General features: G+C 31.8%; 2 protein-coding genes across 4 annotated transcripts; both read right to left on the bottom strand.

Moving 5' to 3' along the window:
* Positions 1–1433: 1433 nt before the first annotated feature.
* On the bottom strand, positions 1434–5459 carry LOC25480323 (pentatricopeptide repeat-containing protein At1g12775, mitochondrial). 3 transcript variants are annotated; one of them, XR_003008480.2, is made up of 3 exons: positions 3679–5459; positions 2623–2680; positions 1434–1902 (listed from the first exon to the last, which is right to left on the bottom strand). XR_003008480.2 is itself a non-coding variant. In XM_013587231.3 (2 exons), exon 1 carries the CDS (start codon positions 5318–5320, stop codon positions 3692–3694), a length of 1629 nt encoding a protein of 542 aa, XP_013442685.1. In that variant the 5' UTR covers positions 5321–5459; the 3' UTR covers positions 1434–1902; positions 3679–3691. The 3 variants fall into 3 exon arrangements, 1 of the variants encoding a protein (XP_013442685.1); XR_005646667.1 differs by having other exon boundaries at positions 2623–5459; XM_013587231.3 differs by lacking the exon at positions 2623–2680.
* A 6412-nt stretch (positions 5460–11871) lies between these two features.
* Positions 11872–15812, bottom strand: LOC120576116 (putative pentatricopeptide repeat-containing protein At1g12700, mitochondrial). Its single transcript, XM_039827113.1, has 3 exons — positions 13851–15812; positions 12768–12852; positions 11872–12395 (listed from the first exon to the last, which is right to left on the bottom strand). The coding sequence occupies exon 1, from the start codon at positions 15810–15812 to the stop codon at positions 14112–14114; it is 1701 nt and encodes a 566-aa protein (XP_039683047.1). The 3' UTR covers positions 11872–12395; positions 12768–12852; positions 13851–14111.
* Between the last annotated feature and the right edge of the window lie 3345 nt (positions 15813–19157).

Raw genomic sequence — 19157 nt, 5'->3', positions numbered from 1 at the left:
ATGATTTTGAATACCACATGACATTTTTTAAGTGATGAAAAATCTTGATTGAATAGTTCAAGACTTTTTAAAAATGACAAAGAGTCTTGATTGAATACCACAAAACTTTTTTTAAGTTGTAAAAAGTCTTGATTGAATACCACAAGACTTTTTCATAATTAAAAGGTCTTTTAAAATCTCATAGAATCTTTTTTCAAGAAATATTGCAGTATCTCTCAAAAAAAAAAAAAAATCTTGATATCATAACTCAGTAAGTGGTTAAATACAGGGAATAATTTAAAAGTTTAATAGAATTAGAATTCTTTTTCCTTTTAAAAAAAAAAAAAGAATTAGAGATCTTTTTGAAATATTAATAAACTTAGGGACCTATATGAATGTGCTCTATGAAGTTAAAGATTAATTTGATGGTTTCCTTGATAAAAATATCCACAAATTTTACTTTAACCAACTAAAATACCTACTCTCTCCGGTCCTTATTATAAAAAAAAAATTGATTTTTTAGGTTCATTGTGTAAGTGATGTATCTAGTCTATATTTACAACAAGATATATTAATTACTCAATGAATCTAAAAAGTCAAAAGTTTCTTATAATAAGGACCGGAGGGAGTATTAAACTGGAAGCCATGACCGAGTTTTCAATCCAACTCATTCGTTTGTACATGAGTTTCGAATAATTATTATCATTTCGTCCATTTACGTACAAATGAAACTTAAAAACGAGTTTTTTTTGGCACAAATTAATAACAAGTTTTAATAATTTTTTTTTTTTTTGACATAGTTTTAAATTTTCTTTTTGAGTAAAAAAATGAATTTTAATTTCATGTAAGCATTTCCGAGCAACCCGCACACACAAAATAAGTGAGCAACTCTACTTGTCAAAATTTAGACTTTGGTTCATCAAGTGACAAGACCCTAAAACATTCAACGAGACTCCACTTCATTGATAAAATGATTTTGTGTGGGATAAAAAAGGAAAATATAAATGATTATTTTTCTTTAATAGGTTAATCATACTTGAATGTTGCGAGTTTATTTGCATATTTATCCTTTACGTTTTTAAAGATCTTGAATGATATATACTCTATCAATTTAAAAAAATGAACATCAATTTGTTTTTGTAATAAAAAACACTAAAACTTCATATACTTTTAAGTAAAAGAATAGAGATTTAAAAAAATATATTATTTAATTGAATAAATGTATCATCCCAACGCAACTTAGAAGATTAATCTTCCCTAAAAAAAAAACTTGGAAGATTAATCTCCTCAAGTTAACCGAGATTCATTTAATCCAACAAATATTTTAACTTGGAAGATGAATTGGATGTGGTAATGTCTTTCTTTTGTATGATGCCCTCTATGTTCCTTGAATCCTTATGTTCTTTAGTAGGTTTATCATGGTAGGTAATCATACTTGAATGTTGTGAGTTTAATGGTTCCGCACGTTCCACCACTTCTCCGTTCATTTCCAATACTGATCGTACGTTTTTAACGATCTTGAATGATATACTCTATCAATTTAAACAAATGAACATCAACATGTGAATCCTTTATGTTCACAACATGTGCATCCCAACTCATGCATAAAAATCTTTTTCCAAAATGGTATTTGGAGTTGTAACCATCTGACAACACAAATTGCAGGATAAATTCAATCCAAAATCAGAAGCCATTATATCATTAACAACACCAATTGGATTCACTTCACTTCAGGTTATTTCTCTGTGCAAATTGCAATCAGCTTCCCAGTGCCTTATCATGTCTACTACACCTCCTGCAGCTCCTGAGTTTAACTGGAACTTACTCCATGGTTTATTCAGTGATCCACTTAAATAATGTAGGAAAGAATGTCGACGTCGATACACAAGCTAGTGAATTGAGTGACGTTGTCGCGGCTGGCTACTGCAATGCAAAAAGGAGGAATGAACATTGATAGTGTGATTGAATGAAAGAAAAAGACTGCATACCTATTAATGCGGAGCTTCGTGCTATTTCTAATGGGTTACAAATCACTTGGGATCTTGATTTTAGGGATATCATTTGTAAGTCAGACTTTCAAACAACTTAGACGACATCAAAGAGTAATTATATCATGTTGAGAAATTATCACCATACAACTGTGGCTTAAACCCAGTCAAGGGCAATCATGTACATGTTAATATGTGCAAAAAAGTGTAGATGCAACTGAGACAAATCCAATGGACAATGGAGTGTTTGCTTCACTGTATCAGCCCTGAATCCGCTACTCAAAACGCAACACAGCGATGTTTCGCATAGCGTCTAAGGGCCTCTACAGGCCGCCGCTATCAACTAAAGAGTGGACACATACATCAGTATGCTATTTTCAGCTAAAACATGATAAATGAATCACGAAACCCAAAATAATAATCCTTTGTATGAGGTAAAAAGTACTTCCAAGACATGCACTACAAGCAAGAGTAAATTCAAAAAAATACTAAAACTAATACATAAAACCAAATGTTGTGACAACAGAGAAGTCATGGTTGTAAATATCAAAGCTAGCAACAAATGCTAGGAGATTAAGCACAATATAAAGTATTAAAAAATCAAATTAGAATAACAAAAGAAGTTCCAAAATCAGAACAAGAAGCAAAATTGTACCATGTATTTTGCCTAGGAAATAAATAATTTAAAAACCATTGTAGAATAGCGGCACTGCCTGAGATCATAAAAGAAAAGTGAGTTTGAGAAATGGATAGAATGGAATTCTCAATATTACTACATTCATACCTCAGATACATGAAGCTTGTTTAATCTCAACTATGGGGATATTCTTGTAGTATTTGGGGATGATACTTTGATAAATCACTGAAATGTATGGTCATACATTTCACCTTACTGACATTTCAGATTTATGTATGGTCATACATAAATCAGCTTTCTAACATTTCAGATTAATTGTATATGCATTGAAGTTATAACTTATAAAACTAGATATTTAGCAAACTTAGGGATTGGCATGTTCAAGAGTAAAGAACATGTAATCATGAAGATGTCTGTGTACAACTAGCTTAGGGAAAATTTCTCTCAAACCAACTTTTTGCACATCTATGTTAGTTTGGCCTAAGAATCTCAAGCAACTAGTAACTCCCCCTCTAGAAGTTGATATCAAAAGTGTTAAGTGTCCAAATTTTATGGCAAGAACCACATTAATAAAACAGAGAATCAAATAAAAGCATTAGTGACTTAGCAGATTGAGAAAGAATTCATGTTCATATCTGCTTCTATTCTAAGGTAAACATTGATGACGTATTTTTTTTTTTCTTTTTTGACCAAACCATTGGTGAGGTATTAGCTTAACATCAATTGAGATCTACAATTATTCAATAATATTTAGTTATGATTTCTTTTTTACTAGAACAGTAACACTCTGGGTTACTGAACATTAAAAGACTAATGTAATGCTAAAAGAACTGAGTATAAGGTGTAAACATACTCCAGCTATAAAATGTCAAGAGAAGAAAAAATAAAATAAAACAGATCATCCACTATTGTTAGTTGTTACAACATCAATATGAACCTTACAACACATGACTTCAGCTGTAGTTAGCTTGCTGAAGAGTCCAATTTCCTTTTCAAGTTGCAGTAAAAGCAAATAAATATTGGATGCTTGTTTTAAAATTCATAATAACAAATTGTAAGTAGAAAACATCTTACCTAGTTTTACTCTTTAGAGTAGACCTCTAGCAATCATTTCACGAATCAGTTTCACCGCCTTATCATTTCTGTTGTTTTCAAACAAAGCACGAATAATAATTTCATAAGTTACACCATCAGGAGTGCAACCGTTGTCTTCCATTTTTGAGAGTAAGGACAATGCTTCATCAAAAAACCCTTCTTTACAAAGCCCATTAATCATCACAGTATATATCCTAGCATCTAAATGATAGGTGTTATTCAGAAGAACCTGATAAACCTCTTGTGCATCCCTAAGTTTTCCATTTTTGCACAGTCCATCAACAAGTATAGTGTATGTATAGATATCTAGCTGAATTCCTTGGTTCTTGATCTTCGTTAACAAAGTGATTGCCTTGTCAACCTGATGGTTTTTGCACAATCCATCTAATAAAGAACTGTAAGTGATAATGTTCGCTGGTTGACCTCTATCATGCATCTCATCTATAAAATCCCAAGCATCAGACATTCTCCCTAATTTGCAAAGTCCATCAATTAAGGAATTGTATGTTACAGTGTTAGGAACCATATTTTTGGAATGCATTTCTTTGAAGAGATTAACTGCTTCATCCACCATTTTATTCTTGCAAAATCCGTTAATCATAACACTGTAGCTCTGAACATCAAGAGCCACTCCCCTTCTAGCAATAGTGTTGAATACATATGTGGCCTTGTTCACTTCTTTAACCGAGAAACACCCATCCATTAAAGAACTATAAGTAGCAATATTGGGTTCCACGCCTTGTTTTATCATAACAGCCAACACATTTCTAGCTTTTTTCACCTCTCCATCCTTACATAAAACATCAATCAAAATACTAAAGGTGTAAACATTGGGGTTGACGTTTTTCAACGTCATTCGATTTAACAAACCAACTGCTTCTTTCATTTGACCCAAAATAGAAAAACCATATATTAGAGTATTGTAAGTGATGGCATCAGGATAAATTTTCTTAACAATCATTTCAGAATATAAATCATACCCATCACTAACAAGCTTATCTTTACAGAGACTGTCAATGATTGTGTTGTACATAACGACATCAGGCTTAACCAACGAGCCTTCAATCTTTCTAAGCAACGACAATGCAGCTTTAGTTTCACCGGATTTACATAATCCGTTGATCAAGGTCCCATAACTAACCTCATTAAGATAAAATCCCTTTGCTATAACATCGTTATGAAAGTAAAGGGCTTTCCTAACCTCACCATTAAGACAAAGACCTTTGATAAGTGTAGTTAAAGTTACAGTATTCGGCTCATAACCTAGTTTAAGAATCTTACCCAATATAGAAAAAGCGTAATTGAGTTGATTCAAGTGGCAAAAACAATTAATCAAGATGCTTAAAGTAAAAATGTCAGGTTGAATTGGTTTAAGTTCCATTTGTTGAGAAAAAGAAATAGCAATATTGAAATGATTCAACTTAGCAAGAGAAGATAAAATCTTATTAAATTCAAAGATGGGTGGGGTAGGATTCTTCATATGGAGAATACGATTGAATGAGGAAACAGCATCATTAACATTGTCAATGAACGAAGGAAGAGGCTGAATGTGTAATCGACGATGAAGAAGAAACAAATTGAGAGTAGAAGGAACAGAGAAGAGAGACGAATACCTTAACATTGATAACTGAGCTTGGTTGCAACGATTGTGAATGCCGTTTCTAAACACTGACAGCGTAAATGAATTTTCGATTTGGTTTAGCTTTTACATTGAGCATCTAATTCGGTGGAATTATGATGCCAATATAATGAGTTTTACCTTCTTTTTTTTCTTTCTTTTTTTCTTTTTATACCTCTTTTTATAAATAAAAATGCTTAAAAACATGAGTATGTGACACAGTACGGAAGCGTAGGGTTAGCAAGCGCTAAACTTAGATATGAAAGAACAAGTTTGCAAGCGACAAACTTGTGAAAATAAGGTTGCAAGCGACAAACCTATCAAAATAAGGGTTCCAGAATCCACCAGAAATTGAGAGAAAATCTCGAATATTATTAATGAATAAAAATGTTTGCCTCTTAGGCTGCATAAGTTCTCCTTATATAGTGAAAGAAATAATAAACCCCTGGGCCAAAATAAAATAAAACAAAATAATAATAATAATAATAAGGCTTAATTGCACTTTTCCCCCTATCTTTTGTTAATTGTGCGATTTTGCACTCCCTCTTTTTTTTTGAGCGATTTTGCACCCTATCTTTTGCCAACTGTGTTTTGTTCAAAATCATCATTAAAAGAGGGGAAAATGGGCAAAAGATAGGGTGCAAAATCGCACAATTAGCAAAAAGATAAGGGACAAAAGTGCAATTGAACACAAAGATGAGGTGCAAAATCAGAAAGGGGGCAAAAAGATGGGGTGCAAAATCGCTCAAAAAAAAAGAGGGGGTGCAAAATCGCACAATTGGCAAAAGATAGGGGGAAAAGTGCAATTAAGCCTAATAATAATAATAATAATAGAAAGTTCTAGAAAATCACTAAAATTTGGCTAAAATAAAATACTATAAAATTACTAAGGAAGCCCTCCTACATCAGTCTCCTCCACCTCTGAAGAACTCGACCCCGAGTTCTCATCTTGATAAAGGACTTCATCTGCATGACATTCATGAATGTCTACCACATTGAAAGTGTTGGAAATGTTTATGGAATCTGGAAGTGCTACCACATATGCATTATCATTGATCTTGCGAGTCGCTTTGAATGGACCATACTTGCAGGGTTGTAGCTTGCTGTAGGTACCAACAGGAAATCTCTCTTTTCGCATAAACACCATCACATCATCCCCCCATTGAAAACCTTGACTCTTCGCCGTTTATCTGTAACAACTTTATTTTTCCCCCCATTGAAAAATCTATCAACATCGATCTTCCAGTCTAAGAATTCTTCTACTCCCATCGTTCCATGAAATAGGGGAATATCAGCCTTAACGCAATCTTGGTGATTCCCACGTTCACTCCCATCATCGATCACAACTTCCTCCTCATCAAAACTCAAATCATCATCAGAAAGGTTGCTGACATAACGAACCCTAATATTCGAAGTTGGTCCTCCTCCCCTGTTGTTGCGGTTGTTGTTGTTTTGGTTGTTGATGTTTCTATTGTGGTCGCCGTTTCTATTGTTGTTGTTGTTGTTGTTGTTGTTGGCGAGGTCGTCCACCCTAGCCGTCAACGTTGTCATCTGTTCTGCAAGAGCTTTGATGGCCTCATTCATGGTTGTAATGGTTGCAGTGAAACCTTCAAAATCTGCCCTGATAATTGGTTGATCTCCCATGATTGAATCACGTTCACGAAAGAAATGGGAAAACCGGCTCTGATGCCAACTGACGCAGTACGGAAGCGAAGGGTTAGCAAGCGCTAAACCTATATAGAAAAGAACAAGTTTGCAAGCGACAAACTTGTGAAAATAGAGTTGCAAGCGACAAACCTATCAAAATTAGGGTTTCGGAATCCACCAAAAATTGAGAGAAAATCTCGAATATTATTAATGAATAAAAAAGTGTGTCTCTTAAGCTGGATAAGTTTTGCTTATATAGTGAAAGAAATAACAAACCCGTAGGCCAAAATAAAACAAAACAAAATAATAATAGAAAGTTCTAGAAAATCACTAAAATTTGGCTAAAATAAAATACTATAAAATTACTAAGGGATACATTAGTATGAGATAGGTACGATTGACAACATTTTGAATTACCTTCTTCTTTTATCTTCTTATTTATAAAAAAACAATACCAAAAAGGAAGAAAGAGAATAAACAAGGCTAAAGTTATTTGAACAACCTTAAGTTGCGGGAGAACCGTAGAAACATACTATCTATGTACCTTTTTTTTTTTTTTTTTTTTTAACTGGATGCCAGGCTTAATTTGCAAAAAAATGCATACGGTGTCCACCCGGACAACTATAATTGGATGTCAAAATATCACATATCAATAAACAATGAGTATGAGAAATTTTTTTGTCTAAAAGTTGTAATAAAATAGTTGTGAACCGACTCATCCACTAAATAGAAGATCAACACTTAGGGATGCAAATGTTATGGTGTACAGATGAGTATGAGAAAAATATGCAAGTGTGGACTTGATTGGGGTTTCACCACTTGTGGGATTAGGGATTGAGACTTTTACGGTAGGACAAATAAACCTAAAAGTTGCGTCAAGTAAAATGGCCAAACATGAGAAAATGTGTTCTGACAGTTAACATATTTTTATACCATTTGCTTTTAACACTTTCGATTTCCTAACACTAGAAGTTGTTAAAGGGGCATGCATAACAATGTCACGTTTCATAGGCCCATGAATGTTATGTTTACAAAGATTGATTTTACCATCGAAAAATGTTTAGCGGCACAACTTGTTGTCCGTTTGTCTTCTATTCACGTGTAAGTAATTCTTGATATATATATATATATATATATATATATATATATAAACTATTTCTAAGTTGTATGAATATTATTTCTCGATAACAAAGTTTTCAATTTGGCACATCTGTTTTATTTTTTATGAAATCTAACACATCTATTTATGTGTATGAGTTTGCAATAATTATTATTATTTCATAATTCTACCAAAAAAAAATCAATAATTTGTATGGATAATGCTTTGCCCACAAATAAACTTTGTTAGTTTAAATGTATTATTATACATGACTAATTCAATAATTTGAATGGATACTATGTACCTACATCAATATTCGTTAATGTCTCGAATAAAGGTATCTCTAAGGGAGAAAACCTTTAAAAACAAAATAGAAATATGAATTGTTAATTTTTATTATCAATAACTCAAATCTCTTACTTAAAGAATTACACATTTGGTGGAGATAAAATTTATTTACCCTCATTCTTCTGCGAAGAGTTTAGGAGACATACACTTTCCCATGTAGGGTTGGATGGTAAATTTTGGATTCATTTTTGTGTGAAGGCGTGGTTTAGGAGACAATACACTAAAATTATTGGTATATAATTGAAAATTATTTCTTCTACATTTGATCCAACTTTTTACATCCGTAAAACTTATACTAAAATATGTATTGCTTATAATTTAAACCGTTAAATTTATCTCAATAATAAAATTACCAATTTAGCCACTAAGCTACCTGATAAAAAATAAAAAATAAATTACCAATATAAATTTTGACTCATTATACTGAAGTTTTCATAATTTACTAGTTACAAACCTGTGCTTCGCACGGGTTCAATAACGTATTCGATAAAAAAATTATTCGAAAGAAGAGATATTAAAATGACATAACATTGTGATTCATCATAAAATATGTATGAGCTGATTAAGAGAGCATATAATCAGTTTATGAGAATACAAACTAACATAATATTTAGGATTAAAACAATTGGAACCAATAAAGAAACCAATGATATGTGAGTTTACATATTATCCAAAATTATAAAAAAGAGTGTTTTGTTATAGAGTTACCAAAAAAAGATTTATACTCATATTTACATCAAAAGAAATCAAGCAAAGAAGTAGCATCGGTGAGTGAATATAATCTAGTCTAGGATTAGAGTTAAGGTGATATGTTGAAAGTGCGGATCATGAACACCAAATCTTTATTTGGGAACGACTTGAACGTGCATATTTTTCGGTGGCTTCTCTAGATCAAAAATTAACTTATCACCTACCTCTAACATATGTTCTCGGCAAATTTGAACCATTGGCCGCCTAAGTATTTTTTATAACTGGCTCTCTTTGTCGTTATCAAGCGACACTTATACCTTTTTTGAGCTTGTTTATCAATGAGTGTGATTGTTTTCTGTGTTCCTTTTAGAAATATCATTGATATCTCATTTGAAAAGTGTTAGGTACAAAACAAATTGCAGTGTTAATTAGAAGTTATATATATGTACATTTCTAAAACATTTACCAAAGTATTATAAAGGTTTGCTGTATGAAAAAAGCATGTTTTATTTTGTTCAAGAGATTAGGAAAACAACATTATAATTAACATGATACTAATTGAAACCAATGAAGGAACCAACAATGTGCAGATTAACGTTACATAATAGTTCGGTTTATAAAAGAGATTGCAAGTTTCATAGACTAACTAAAAATGATGAGGTGACACTAACCACACCTAGAGCTGTCAAAAATGGGCCGGCCCATTGGCCCATATTTTTGGGCCGGGACGGGCCTAAAAAACTAACTAAAAAATGCACTCGGGGTTTTTCGGCCCAAGCCCATTTGGGCCATACAAAAGTTGGGCCGGCCCATTAGCCCATATTTAATTTTATTTTTTTAAAACATTATCAACTAATTTAAAATTTATTAACAATAAAATATTTAAATAAATAAATTTAATAAATATGGATGAATTTAGTTTACAGTTTTAAGATTTTAAAATTTATAAATTATTAATTTGATTTAATTGAAAGAATAATCTAGAGTTTAATTATTATTCAATGTTAATATAAAAATTATTTATATTTTTATGTCCATCCAATCATATTTTAGCAAAAAAAATAATGGTGAGTAACTAATACATAAGAAAATACATAGAAAAAAAAAGTGAATAAATTTTAAAAATAAAACATAAACGGGCCAGGCCGGCTGGCCCATGGCCCACCCGGACAGGACTCTAGAATTCACAGCCCAATCATAAACGGGTCGGGCCCGGGCCGGGCTGGGCCAACCCATTTGACACCTCTAACCACACCCATCAATAGAAAATTACTAAAATGCCCCTCCTAGGAGCAACTCTCATAATACAATCCAAACTGGATAGGATTGAATTTAGTTGTTTTCCAAATAGTGATGTAATATGTTTCCTAACACAAAATATGCACATGAAATAAAGAATAATGCAATATGTATTTTTAATTTGTGCGTAAAAAAACTCAAAGCATGTTTGTGCATAAAAAAAAAAGCAGACATTGACTAAGTTTATAAATTCAGCAATTGGCCTAACTTGAGACAGTTTGGAAAAATCGTTGTACGAAGTACGTTGAGAAGAAGTCGAACTCTGACTTAAGTTCTAACTGAAGCTTTGACTCTGAGCTTGAGAAGTGTTAAGGTCACGACAACAATTCAAGAAACATGGTCAAAAAACAATCATATCGGATTGTGAAATAATAAGTTATTCTAACACTGTATTGTGAAATCATAATGCAAACTTACTAAGTCTTAAACTTCTTAACAACCGAATGATGTAGGTTGATGAGCAGCCTCGAACCTTTTCTATTTTGCAATGTTTAGTTTTTTTTGAATAAGAAAAAGATATGCATAGTTTGAATAAGAAAAAGATAAGCATAATTTTTTTAGGAATTTATACCTTTTTTGAAGAAAAGACATCTACAATTTTACTTTTAATTAAAATCAAAATTTTATAAAAATTATACGCATTAGCGTAAAAAAAAAAAAACAGACACACATAAAGTATTACTTTAAACGCTAATATGTGTGTCTGTATATTTGTGCGGTTGAAGAAAGAAAATACAAATATTTTGTATCATTAAATGATAGCGTGAATAAAAATATTTGTGGGGTTGTTAGGATTAAACGATATTTAAATTAAATATATAAATGATAAAAAGATAATAAAATTTCTTTGAAAAAAAGGTAATAAAATTAAATGAAACCTCCTTTATAAAATTAAATGGAACGACTAAAAAAATTAAATGGAAGAAAAAAATATTAAAATATAATATTATAAAATAAAAGAAAAGGTTCACAACGTGAATTGAAGAGAGATGCTTGTGAAATAAATTGTCGAGAATTAATTTTTTGAAGTAGCATCCATTCAATTTTATGCATTAAAAAAAGTACCTTTTTTAGTAAGTACTTAATTTATATTGTACTTGGCCTAACTTCTCCTTAAAAATGTAGAGACATTGAAAAAAAATCCGGGTTAAACGGTATCTTAATCTCCCACAACGGCAGTGTAAAAACAACTGAATTTGGGAGGAAAAAAATTAGAAAATAGTTAAAAAAAATAAAAATTGAAAAATAGTTAAAAGTTATTAAAAATATAAAAATTATAAAATTTATTAAAAATATAAAAATTATAAAATAATTAAAAAAATGGTGAAGAGCAAAATGGGAAATGCACCCTAAAAATGATGAGGTGGCACTAACCACACCCCCATCAATTGGAAATTACTAAAATGGCCCTCATAGGGGTAAAATGGTAAAATCCTAGGAACTTAATTTTATAATAAAATAATAATAAATATAATAATAATAATATAGTAAGTAGATTAATTGACTCATTATACTGAAGTTTTCATAATTATTAAATCTTATACAAAATCTCATCTATTTCTTATATCTTATGGAAAATTAGATGTCGGTATGTGAACTACTCTGCCCCATTTTATTCCCTAGTGCTTCAGTCTCCTTTCAAGTAGTGTCAGCCTAGCCTAGTCCAAGAAGACTTTTGCATACCAAGACTAGCAAATTGAGGGGATTCAAAAGTCCCACAAATTTGAACTTATAACAACAATACACTAACATGTAAACCAATCTGTTGTAGGATCAAAACCAACAAAACATTTCAAAAGTCAAATTTATAAGAAACCAATGTTCATCGACAGATGGACAAACAAATAGCACTAAGATTTTAAGTGGCTGCTCCTTCCTCATATTCTCAACCACCTTGACTTTGCTTCCTCTAAGTAGTTAGTTCTCTAATACAGAACATTTATTCCTTAGCTGGTTTTCTGTTACTGATATGCATCTATATAAATAGGGACCGCACTGTTTTTACATCATAACAATAATATACAAAGTTCAGATTCATATCAAATAGAGAATAAGAATAAGAGATAAAACAGTTCAAAATACGCAAAACAGTTATACATAGTAAAACCATAAGTGAGGTCCTAAACTTAGAGAGCTAAACAATAGTAAAAGGAAGGACCTAAAGAAGAATATACTATGAGAGTTGAAATTACGGTTCAATTAGAAAAAAGAAAATTAGAAACATATAAATACATCAACAGAGTCATCCTACCAGGGATAATAAAGTCAGAGAAATCTATTTCATTTTTTATCTGATAAATTATCATAACAAGTGCCTTATAAAAGTTCACCAGAAGTTGCACAGACAAATATTGCTAAAATTTTAACCTTTATTAAAGTATCAGATGATCTTTATCTACCCATCGCAGTAGTGACGAAAACCCCAGAAAATGTCATATGCAAGTAGATCAGCCTGAAAAATATATGAATGTTAAAGTGTCATAGACCGTTAAAAAAGTGATATAAGAACATCACCACTACATAGTACGATGCCAACACACATGAAAAACAACGAATCAGTACGTGTTGCACTTTAATTGAATACACAGATGTTTTAGCGGAAATCACAGACGGTCAAAGTTCAAATACCAAAAAACAACTTCGTCTTTTCTTCATTGAATGTCTCTCTCTTATTAAGTATCATTTTCCTATAAGAAACAAGTATGTTGCATCTCTTGGATATGTAGATATAATTGGTTCAATACCCTTACATGTAATCATCCATGGATATGTAAATATAATTGATTGAATACCCTTATAGTAACTGATATGCACATCAATATATAGTTTCTAATTGGAATAATTAAACCAGGAAAGTAGACTGTTACCTATACTGTCAAAAATCAAAGCTAATTTATCATTGTTGAACCTTAACTAATGTTGTCAAACTTTGATCCGCAAATAGACATCATAACTCCATAATTTCAATTGTTAGATACAGCCAATTTATAATTGCCATATATAAAAGGTAAAATAGTTGTATAAATTGGTTATGTACTTATGAGTTTTATACATACACAATAAAGTTATACATACATACTTTATATTCTAATCTGAGAATTGGGGAGGCATTAGCTTAATATCAATTGAGAGTTACCAATATTCTATATTATTGTTATGATTTACATCTGACAATAACAATAATTGTTTGACTCACTAAAACTTAAAATACTAAAAGAACGATACCATAAGTAACTGAGTATTTGCCAACTCATATATCAAGATGTCAAGTCAATCAAAATAAGCAAAAACAGATCACTGGTCATCCATTATTGTTGTCCCAAAAATAAAATGGTAGTTAGCTTGTTGTGTGGTCAATTTTCCTTTTTATGTGTGACAATAAAAGGAAATAAAGAATGGGTTCTCGTATTCAAATTCAAAATAAAAAATTGTAATTAGGAAATAACTAACCTACTTTTACTCTTAAAGTAGACCTCTATCAATCATTTCATGAAGAATCTTCTCTGCCTTATCATTCTTGCGGTTTTTGAACAAAGCACGAATAATAGTTTCATAAGTTACAACATCATGAGTCAAACCATTTTCTTCCATTTGCAACATCAAGTACAATGCTTCATCAAACAAACCCTCTCTACAAAGCCCAATGATCAGAACATTATATGTGCAAACATTTAAATGATATCCATTAATTAGAAGTATCTGAAAAACTTCTCACGCCTCCATAAGTCTTCCACAGTTGCAAAGTCCGTCAATTAATATATTGTATGTGTACACATTTGGCTCAACTCCCAAGTCCTTCATTTTCGTAAATAAAGCAATTGCCTTGTCAAGATTATGGTTTTTGCACAAACCGTCTATTAAGGAAGTGTATGTGACCACATTAGCTGGTTGGCCTCTATCGTGCATCTCATCTATAAGATACCAAGCATCAGCGATTCTTCCAGATTTGCACAGCCTGTCAATTAATATATTGTATGTGTACACATTTGGCTCAACTCCCAAGTCCTTCATTTTCGTAAATAAAGCAATTGCCTTGTCAAGATTATGGTTTTTGCACAAACCGTCTATTAAGGAAGTGTATGTGACCACATTAGCTGGTTGGCCTCTATCGTGCATCTCATCTATAAGATACCAAGCATCAGCGATTCTTCCAGATTTGCACAGTCTGTCAATTAATATACTATATGTGTAGACATCTGGCTTAACTCCCAAGTCCTTTATTTGCATCTCATCTATAAGATACCAAACATCAGAGATTCTCCCCGATTTGCAAAGCCCGTCAATAAGGGAATTGTATGTTATAGTATTAGGAGTCAAACTTTTGGAATGCATTTCTTTAATGAGAATCACAGCTTCATCCACCATTTTAACCTTACATAATCCATTAATCATGACACTGTAGCTACGAACATTAGGAGTCACTCCCCTTCGAGCAAGTGTATCGAATACATATGTGGCCTTATTCACTTCTTTAACCAAGAAATACCCATCCATCAAAGAATTATAAGTAACAACATCAGGTTCCACATGTTGTTTTATCATAACAGTCAAAACACTTTTAGCTCTTTTCACCTCTCCTTCCTTACATAAACCATCAACCAATATATTGAAGGTATACACATTGGGGTTGGTGTTTTTGAGTATCATTTCATTGAACAAACCAACTGCTTCTTCGAATTGACCCACAATGCAAAATCCATAGATTAAACTATTGAAAGTGACGACATTAGGATAAATTTTCTTAACAATCATTTCAGAATATAAATCATACGCGTCAATTACGAGTTTATCCTTACAGAAACTATCAATGATTGCAGTGTACATTATGACATCAGGTCTAACCAATAATAACCCTTCAATCTTTCTAAGCAACTGCAGGGCAGCTCTTGTTTCTCCGGATTTACATAACCCGTTGATCAATGTCCCATAACTAACCTCGTTAAGATAAAATCCCTTTGCTATAACATCGTTATGAAAGTAAAGGGCTTTCCTAACCTCACCATTAAGACAAAGACCTTTGATAAGTGTAGTTAAAGTTACAGTATTCGGCTCATAACCTAGTTTAAGAATCTTACCCAATATAGAAAATGCAAAATTGATTTGACCTAGTTGGCAAAAACAATTAATCAAGATGCTTAAAGTAAAAATATCAGGTTGAATTCCTTTAAGTTCCATTTGTTGAGAAAAAGAAATAGCAATGTTGAAATGATTCAACTTAGCAAGAGAAGATAAAATCTTATTAAATTCAAAGATGGGTTGGGTAGGGTTGATGTTGAGGATGCGATTGAATGAAGAAACAACATCATCAACATTGTGAATGAACGAAGGAAGAGGCTGAATGTGTAATCGACGATGAAGAAGAAACAAATTGCGAGTAGAAGGAACAGAGAAGAGAGACGAGTACCTTAACATTGATAACTGAGCTTGGCTGCAACGTTTGTGAATGCCGTTTCTATACACTGACAGTGTATACGGATTTTGGATTTGGAATCAGTTTTTCCAGAAGAACGATTCTTGTCTCTTGATGATGCCAAGATACAGCTAGGCTTCTTTTTCAAATATTAATAAAAGGCTGGTGATTTCCTCGAGAAAAAAAAAATCCATAACTTTTAGTTATATTCACAACATCATCATAGAATAAAATAATTATTATCATTTCGTCTATTTATAAATAATGAAAAAAAAAAAAAACCAATGCATAATATATGCAAAGGTCTGAGTTCAAACTCTAGCCATCACAAAAAATTAATAAAATAATTTTGACATTCGTTTTAAATTTTTTTGAGTAAAAAAATTGAGTTTTAAATTTAGCTTAAATTTATGTAAGTATTTTCGAGCAAACCTTCGCACAAACAGAAAATGTGAGTATCTCTACGGTTCAAACTTTGATTCATCACGTGATATGCTACTAGCACATTCCCCGAGACTCAACTTCCTTGATAATTTGATGTTTGTGTGGAATAAAAAAAATATAAATGATTATTTTTCTTTCGTAGGTTTATTATCATGGGATGCTATGTAACTGTATTTGAGGCATTTTCAACTAAAACTGTGATCACCTCTATAAGTTTGGATTCATTTTCTATTCATGACGTTGTGAGAGATTGATCACTCCTATTAAAATGATAGAAAAATGATATTTGAACATTCATTTAGTGACAACTTTTGCAACAACTTTCTCTCTCATACTCACATAATTTTTTACTTTATCTCTCTAATGCTATGGTTTCCGTACCAATACCATTTTTTTATTTGTAAAGTATGGTTGTCAAATAAGTTATCACCAAATTGATTGTTCAAATAACACTTCTCTAAATGATACTAGCGTCAAGATGAGAAAAAACATGTCCATCTTTCCACGTTTACCAACTAAAATAATAGTAATTATAAAATTTTATCTTATTATTTAGAAAAATTAAATTATTTATAGGTAAATTATTGAAAGAAAAAAAAAGTAACACATGTGAATCCCACCAGTTAACTGAGATTCATTTAATCCCTCTATGTTCACAGCCTGTGAATTCCAACCCTTGCTTAAAATCTTTTCCAAAATGGTATTTGGAATTGTGACCATCTGACAACACAAATTCTAAGACAAATTCAATCCAAAATCAGAAGCCTTTTTTTTTTTTTTTTTTTTTTTTTTTATCATTAAGAACACCAATTGGATTCAGTTTAATTCAGGTTATTTCTCTGTGCAAATTGCAATCAGCTTCCCAGTGCCTTATCCTGTCTACTACACTACATCTCTTGCAACTCCTGAGTTTAACTAGAACTTACTCCATGGTTCCCTTCCCACAAATTCTTTTAGAATGCAAAGACTTGTTGCTGGTAATTTGGTCTTTAGCAGATGTGGTGATGCAAATGAGAACATACAAATACTTGTATGCTCAATGCTTTGTCTGCAAATGAACTTTGTTAGTTTGAAATGTATGGAAATAATGACTGCATTGATAATCAAAAAGGAGAAAGCGAACATTGATAGTGTAAACGAATGAAATAAAGCATTGGAACTGTTAGACCATCTGTATCAGTTGATCGGAGGAATTGATATTCGGACAAGATCAGAAGATGTATATGCTAAAAAGACTGCATACTAGTGAATTGTTGAATTGAAGAACAATTGGTCACGGACTCACCGGTAAAAGCAGATGCTGACAGGAAATTTAAATGAGTAATTCTTATAGTTTAAGATGTTTTCATGTGAATGCAGCAAGGGTGCGATTGAAAAACCAAGACAGTAAGACCTTAAAACAGAAGCTTATAATCAATAAGTTGATATCATTAGTCGTTAGATTTATGCACCATATATTAGGTGCTTAAGTAATTGACAGGCACACACATGAATAACTTTAGTATTGGAGACTGAGAAAGTAGATTGATATCTATATTTATAAAGCTCCGAAGAAAACGCCTTAAATAAATCCCTAGTGTTAAACCAAATACAGGTTTACCATCAAACTCAGAAACAAACTAAGCATTAATCATACAACCAACAAGCACCTTCAATCATATTCATGCCATTTCTCTTTGATGATTGTTTTCAAAATCTTTTTCGCAAAAGCCAGGTTGATCAGTTAGACAAAATCGGGCAATCAACACATTTTCCTAGCTTAAGAAATCACACTCAGGCTATAAGAAACTGGTTTTTTCTCAAACTCATCATTTGAAACCAATGATATAACAGTTTGTACTAAACCTCTTAGCTGCTTTTCCAATCAAACAGAATGATAAACACGCACAAAAAATTCAGTTAACAGAAATTGGGAGGGATAAACATGCAACTGCTTTTTTTTTTTAAACTTATACAGCTGCATAATTGTAGTTTTATAGACTAGCTTCAGACGTTTTATTATTAGACTTAAAATAGATTAGAGTCTTGATGATCAGAACTCGGTTTGTTATGCAATTGGAAAGAACAGTACAGCTGCTTTTGCAATCAAATATAATGATAGGCAAAAGCTGCTGAACAGATTTTGGATTTCCGACACTGGAGAGTTAAAAATGCAAATGAAGTAAGAAAAATGTATTTAATTGATTAATTAGACCTCTATACGTTGACTAGGAAGCCGAACTACCAACTAATTTACTTGATTCTAAACTAACAGAAGCCTTAACACAAGAGGTCAGACCAACAATTATAGCTGTATATGCATTGAAGTTATATAACTTATAAAACTAGAAATTTAGCAAGAACAAGAATGAAGAACATGTAAACAATATTGTTCTGTGATCACAAGAGAGAAAAATAGAACAACCTGCAATAAAAGAGAAATCATGAATATGTTTACAACTAACTTAGGGCAACATTCACTCAAACCAACTTTTTGCGAATCTATTGTCTGTCTGACCTAAGAATCTCAAGCAACTAGTAACTGCCCAACTAGAAGTTGATATCAAAAGTGTTAAGTATCCAAATTTTATGGCAAGAACCACATTAATAAAACAGAGAATCAAATAAAAGCATTAGTGACTCAGCAGATTGAGAAAGAATTCATGTTCATATCTGCATATATTAGCGGTGAGGTATATATTTTTCTTTTTGAGGAAACCATTGGTGAGGTATTAGCTTAACAATCTCAGTTACTGAACATTAAAAAACTAATAGAATGCTAAGAGTAGAAAGAAAAAAAAAACAGATCATCAACTATTGTTAAACATCAATATGAACCTTACAATTTAATTTTTAAGTGGTTGGTTGTATTAAAATTTATAATAACAAATTGTACCTAGAAAACATCTTACCTAGTTTTACTC

Source organism: Medicago truncatula, chromosome 6 (assembly GCF_003473485.1).
Source record: "Medicago truncatula cultivar Jemalong A17 chromosome 6, MtrunA17r5.0-ANR, whole genome shotgun sequence".
NCBI classification, from domain to species: domain Eukaryota; kingdom Viridiplantae; phylum Streptophyta; class Magnoliopsida; order Fabales; family Fabaceae; genus Medicago; species Medicago truncatula.
This window is presented reverse-complemented; position numbering and strand designations above follow the sequence as displayed.

What these genes read in the sequence shown, in the direction of transcription:
- LOC25480323 (XM_013587231.3), bottom strand. Translation starts at nt 5,320, where the DNA reads ATGTTAAGGTATTCGTCTCTCTTCTCTGTTCCTTCTACTCTCAATTTG.
- LOC120576116 (XM_039827113.1), bottom strand. Translation starts at nt 15,812, where the DNA reads ATGTTAAGGTACTCGTCTCTCTTCTCTGTTCCTTCTACTCGCAATTTG.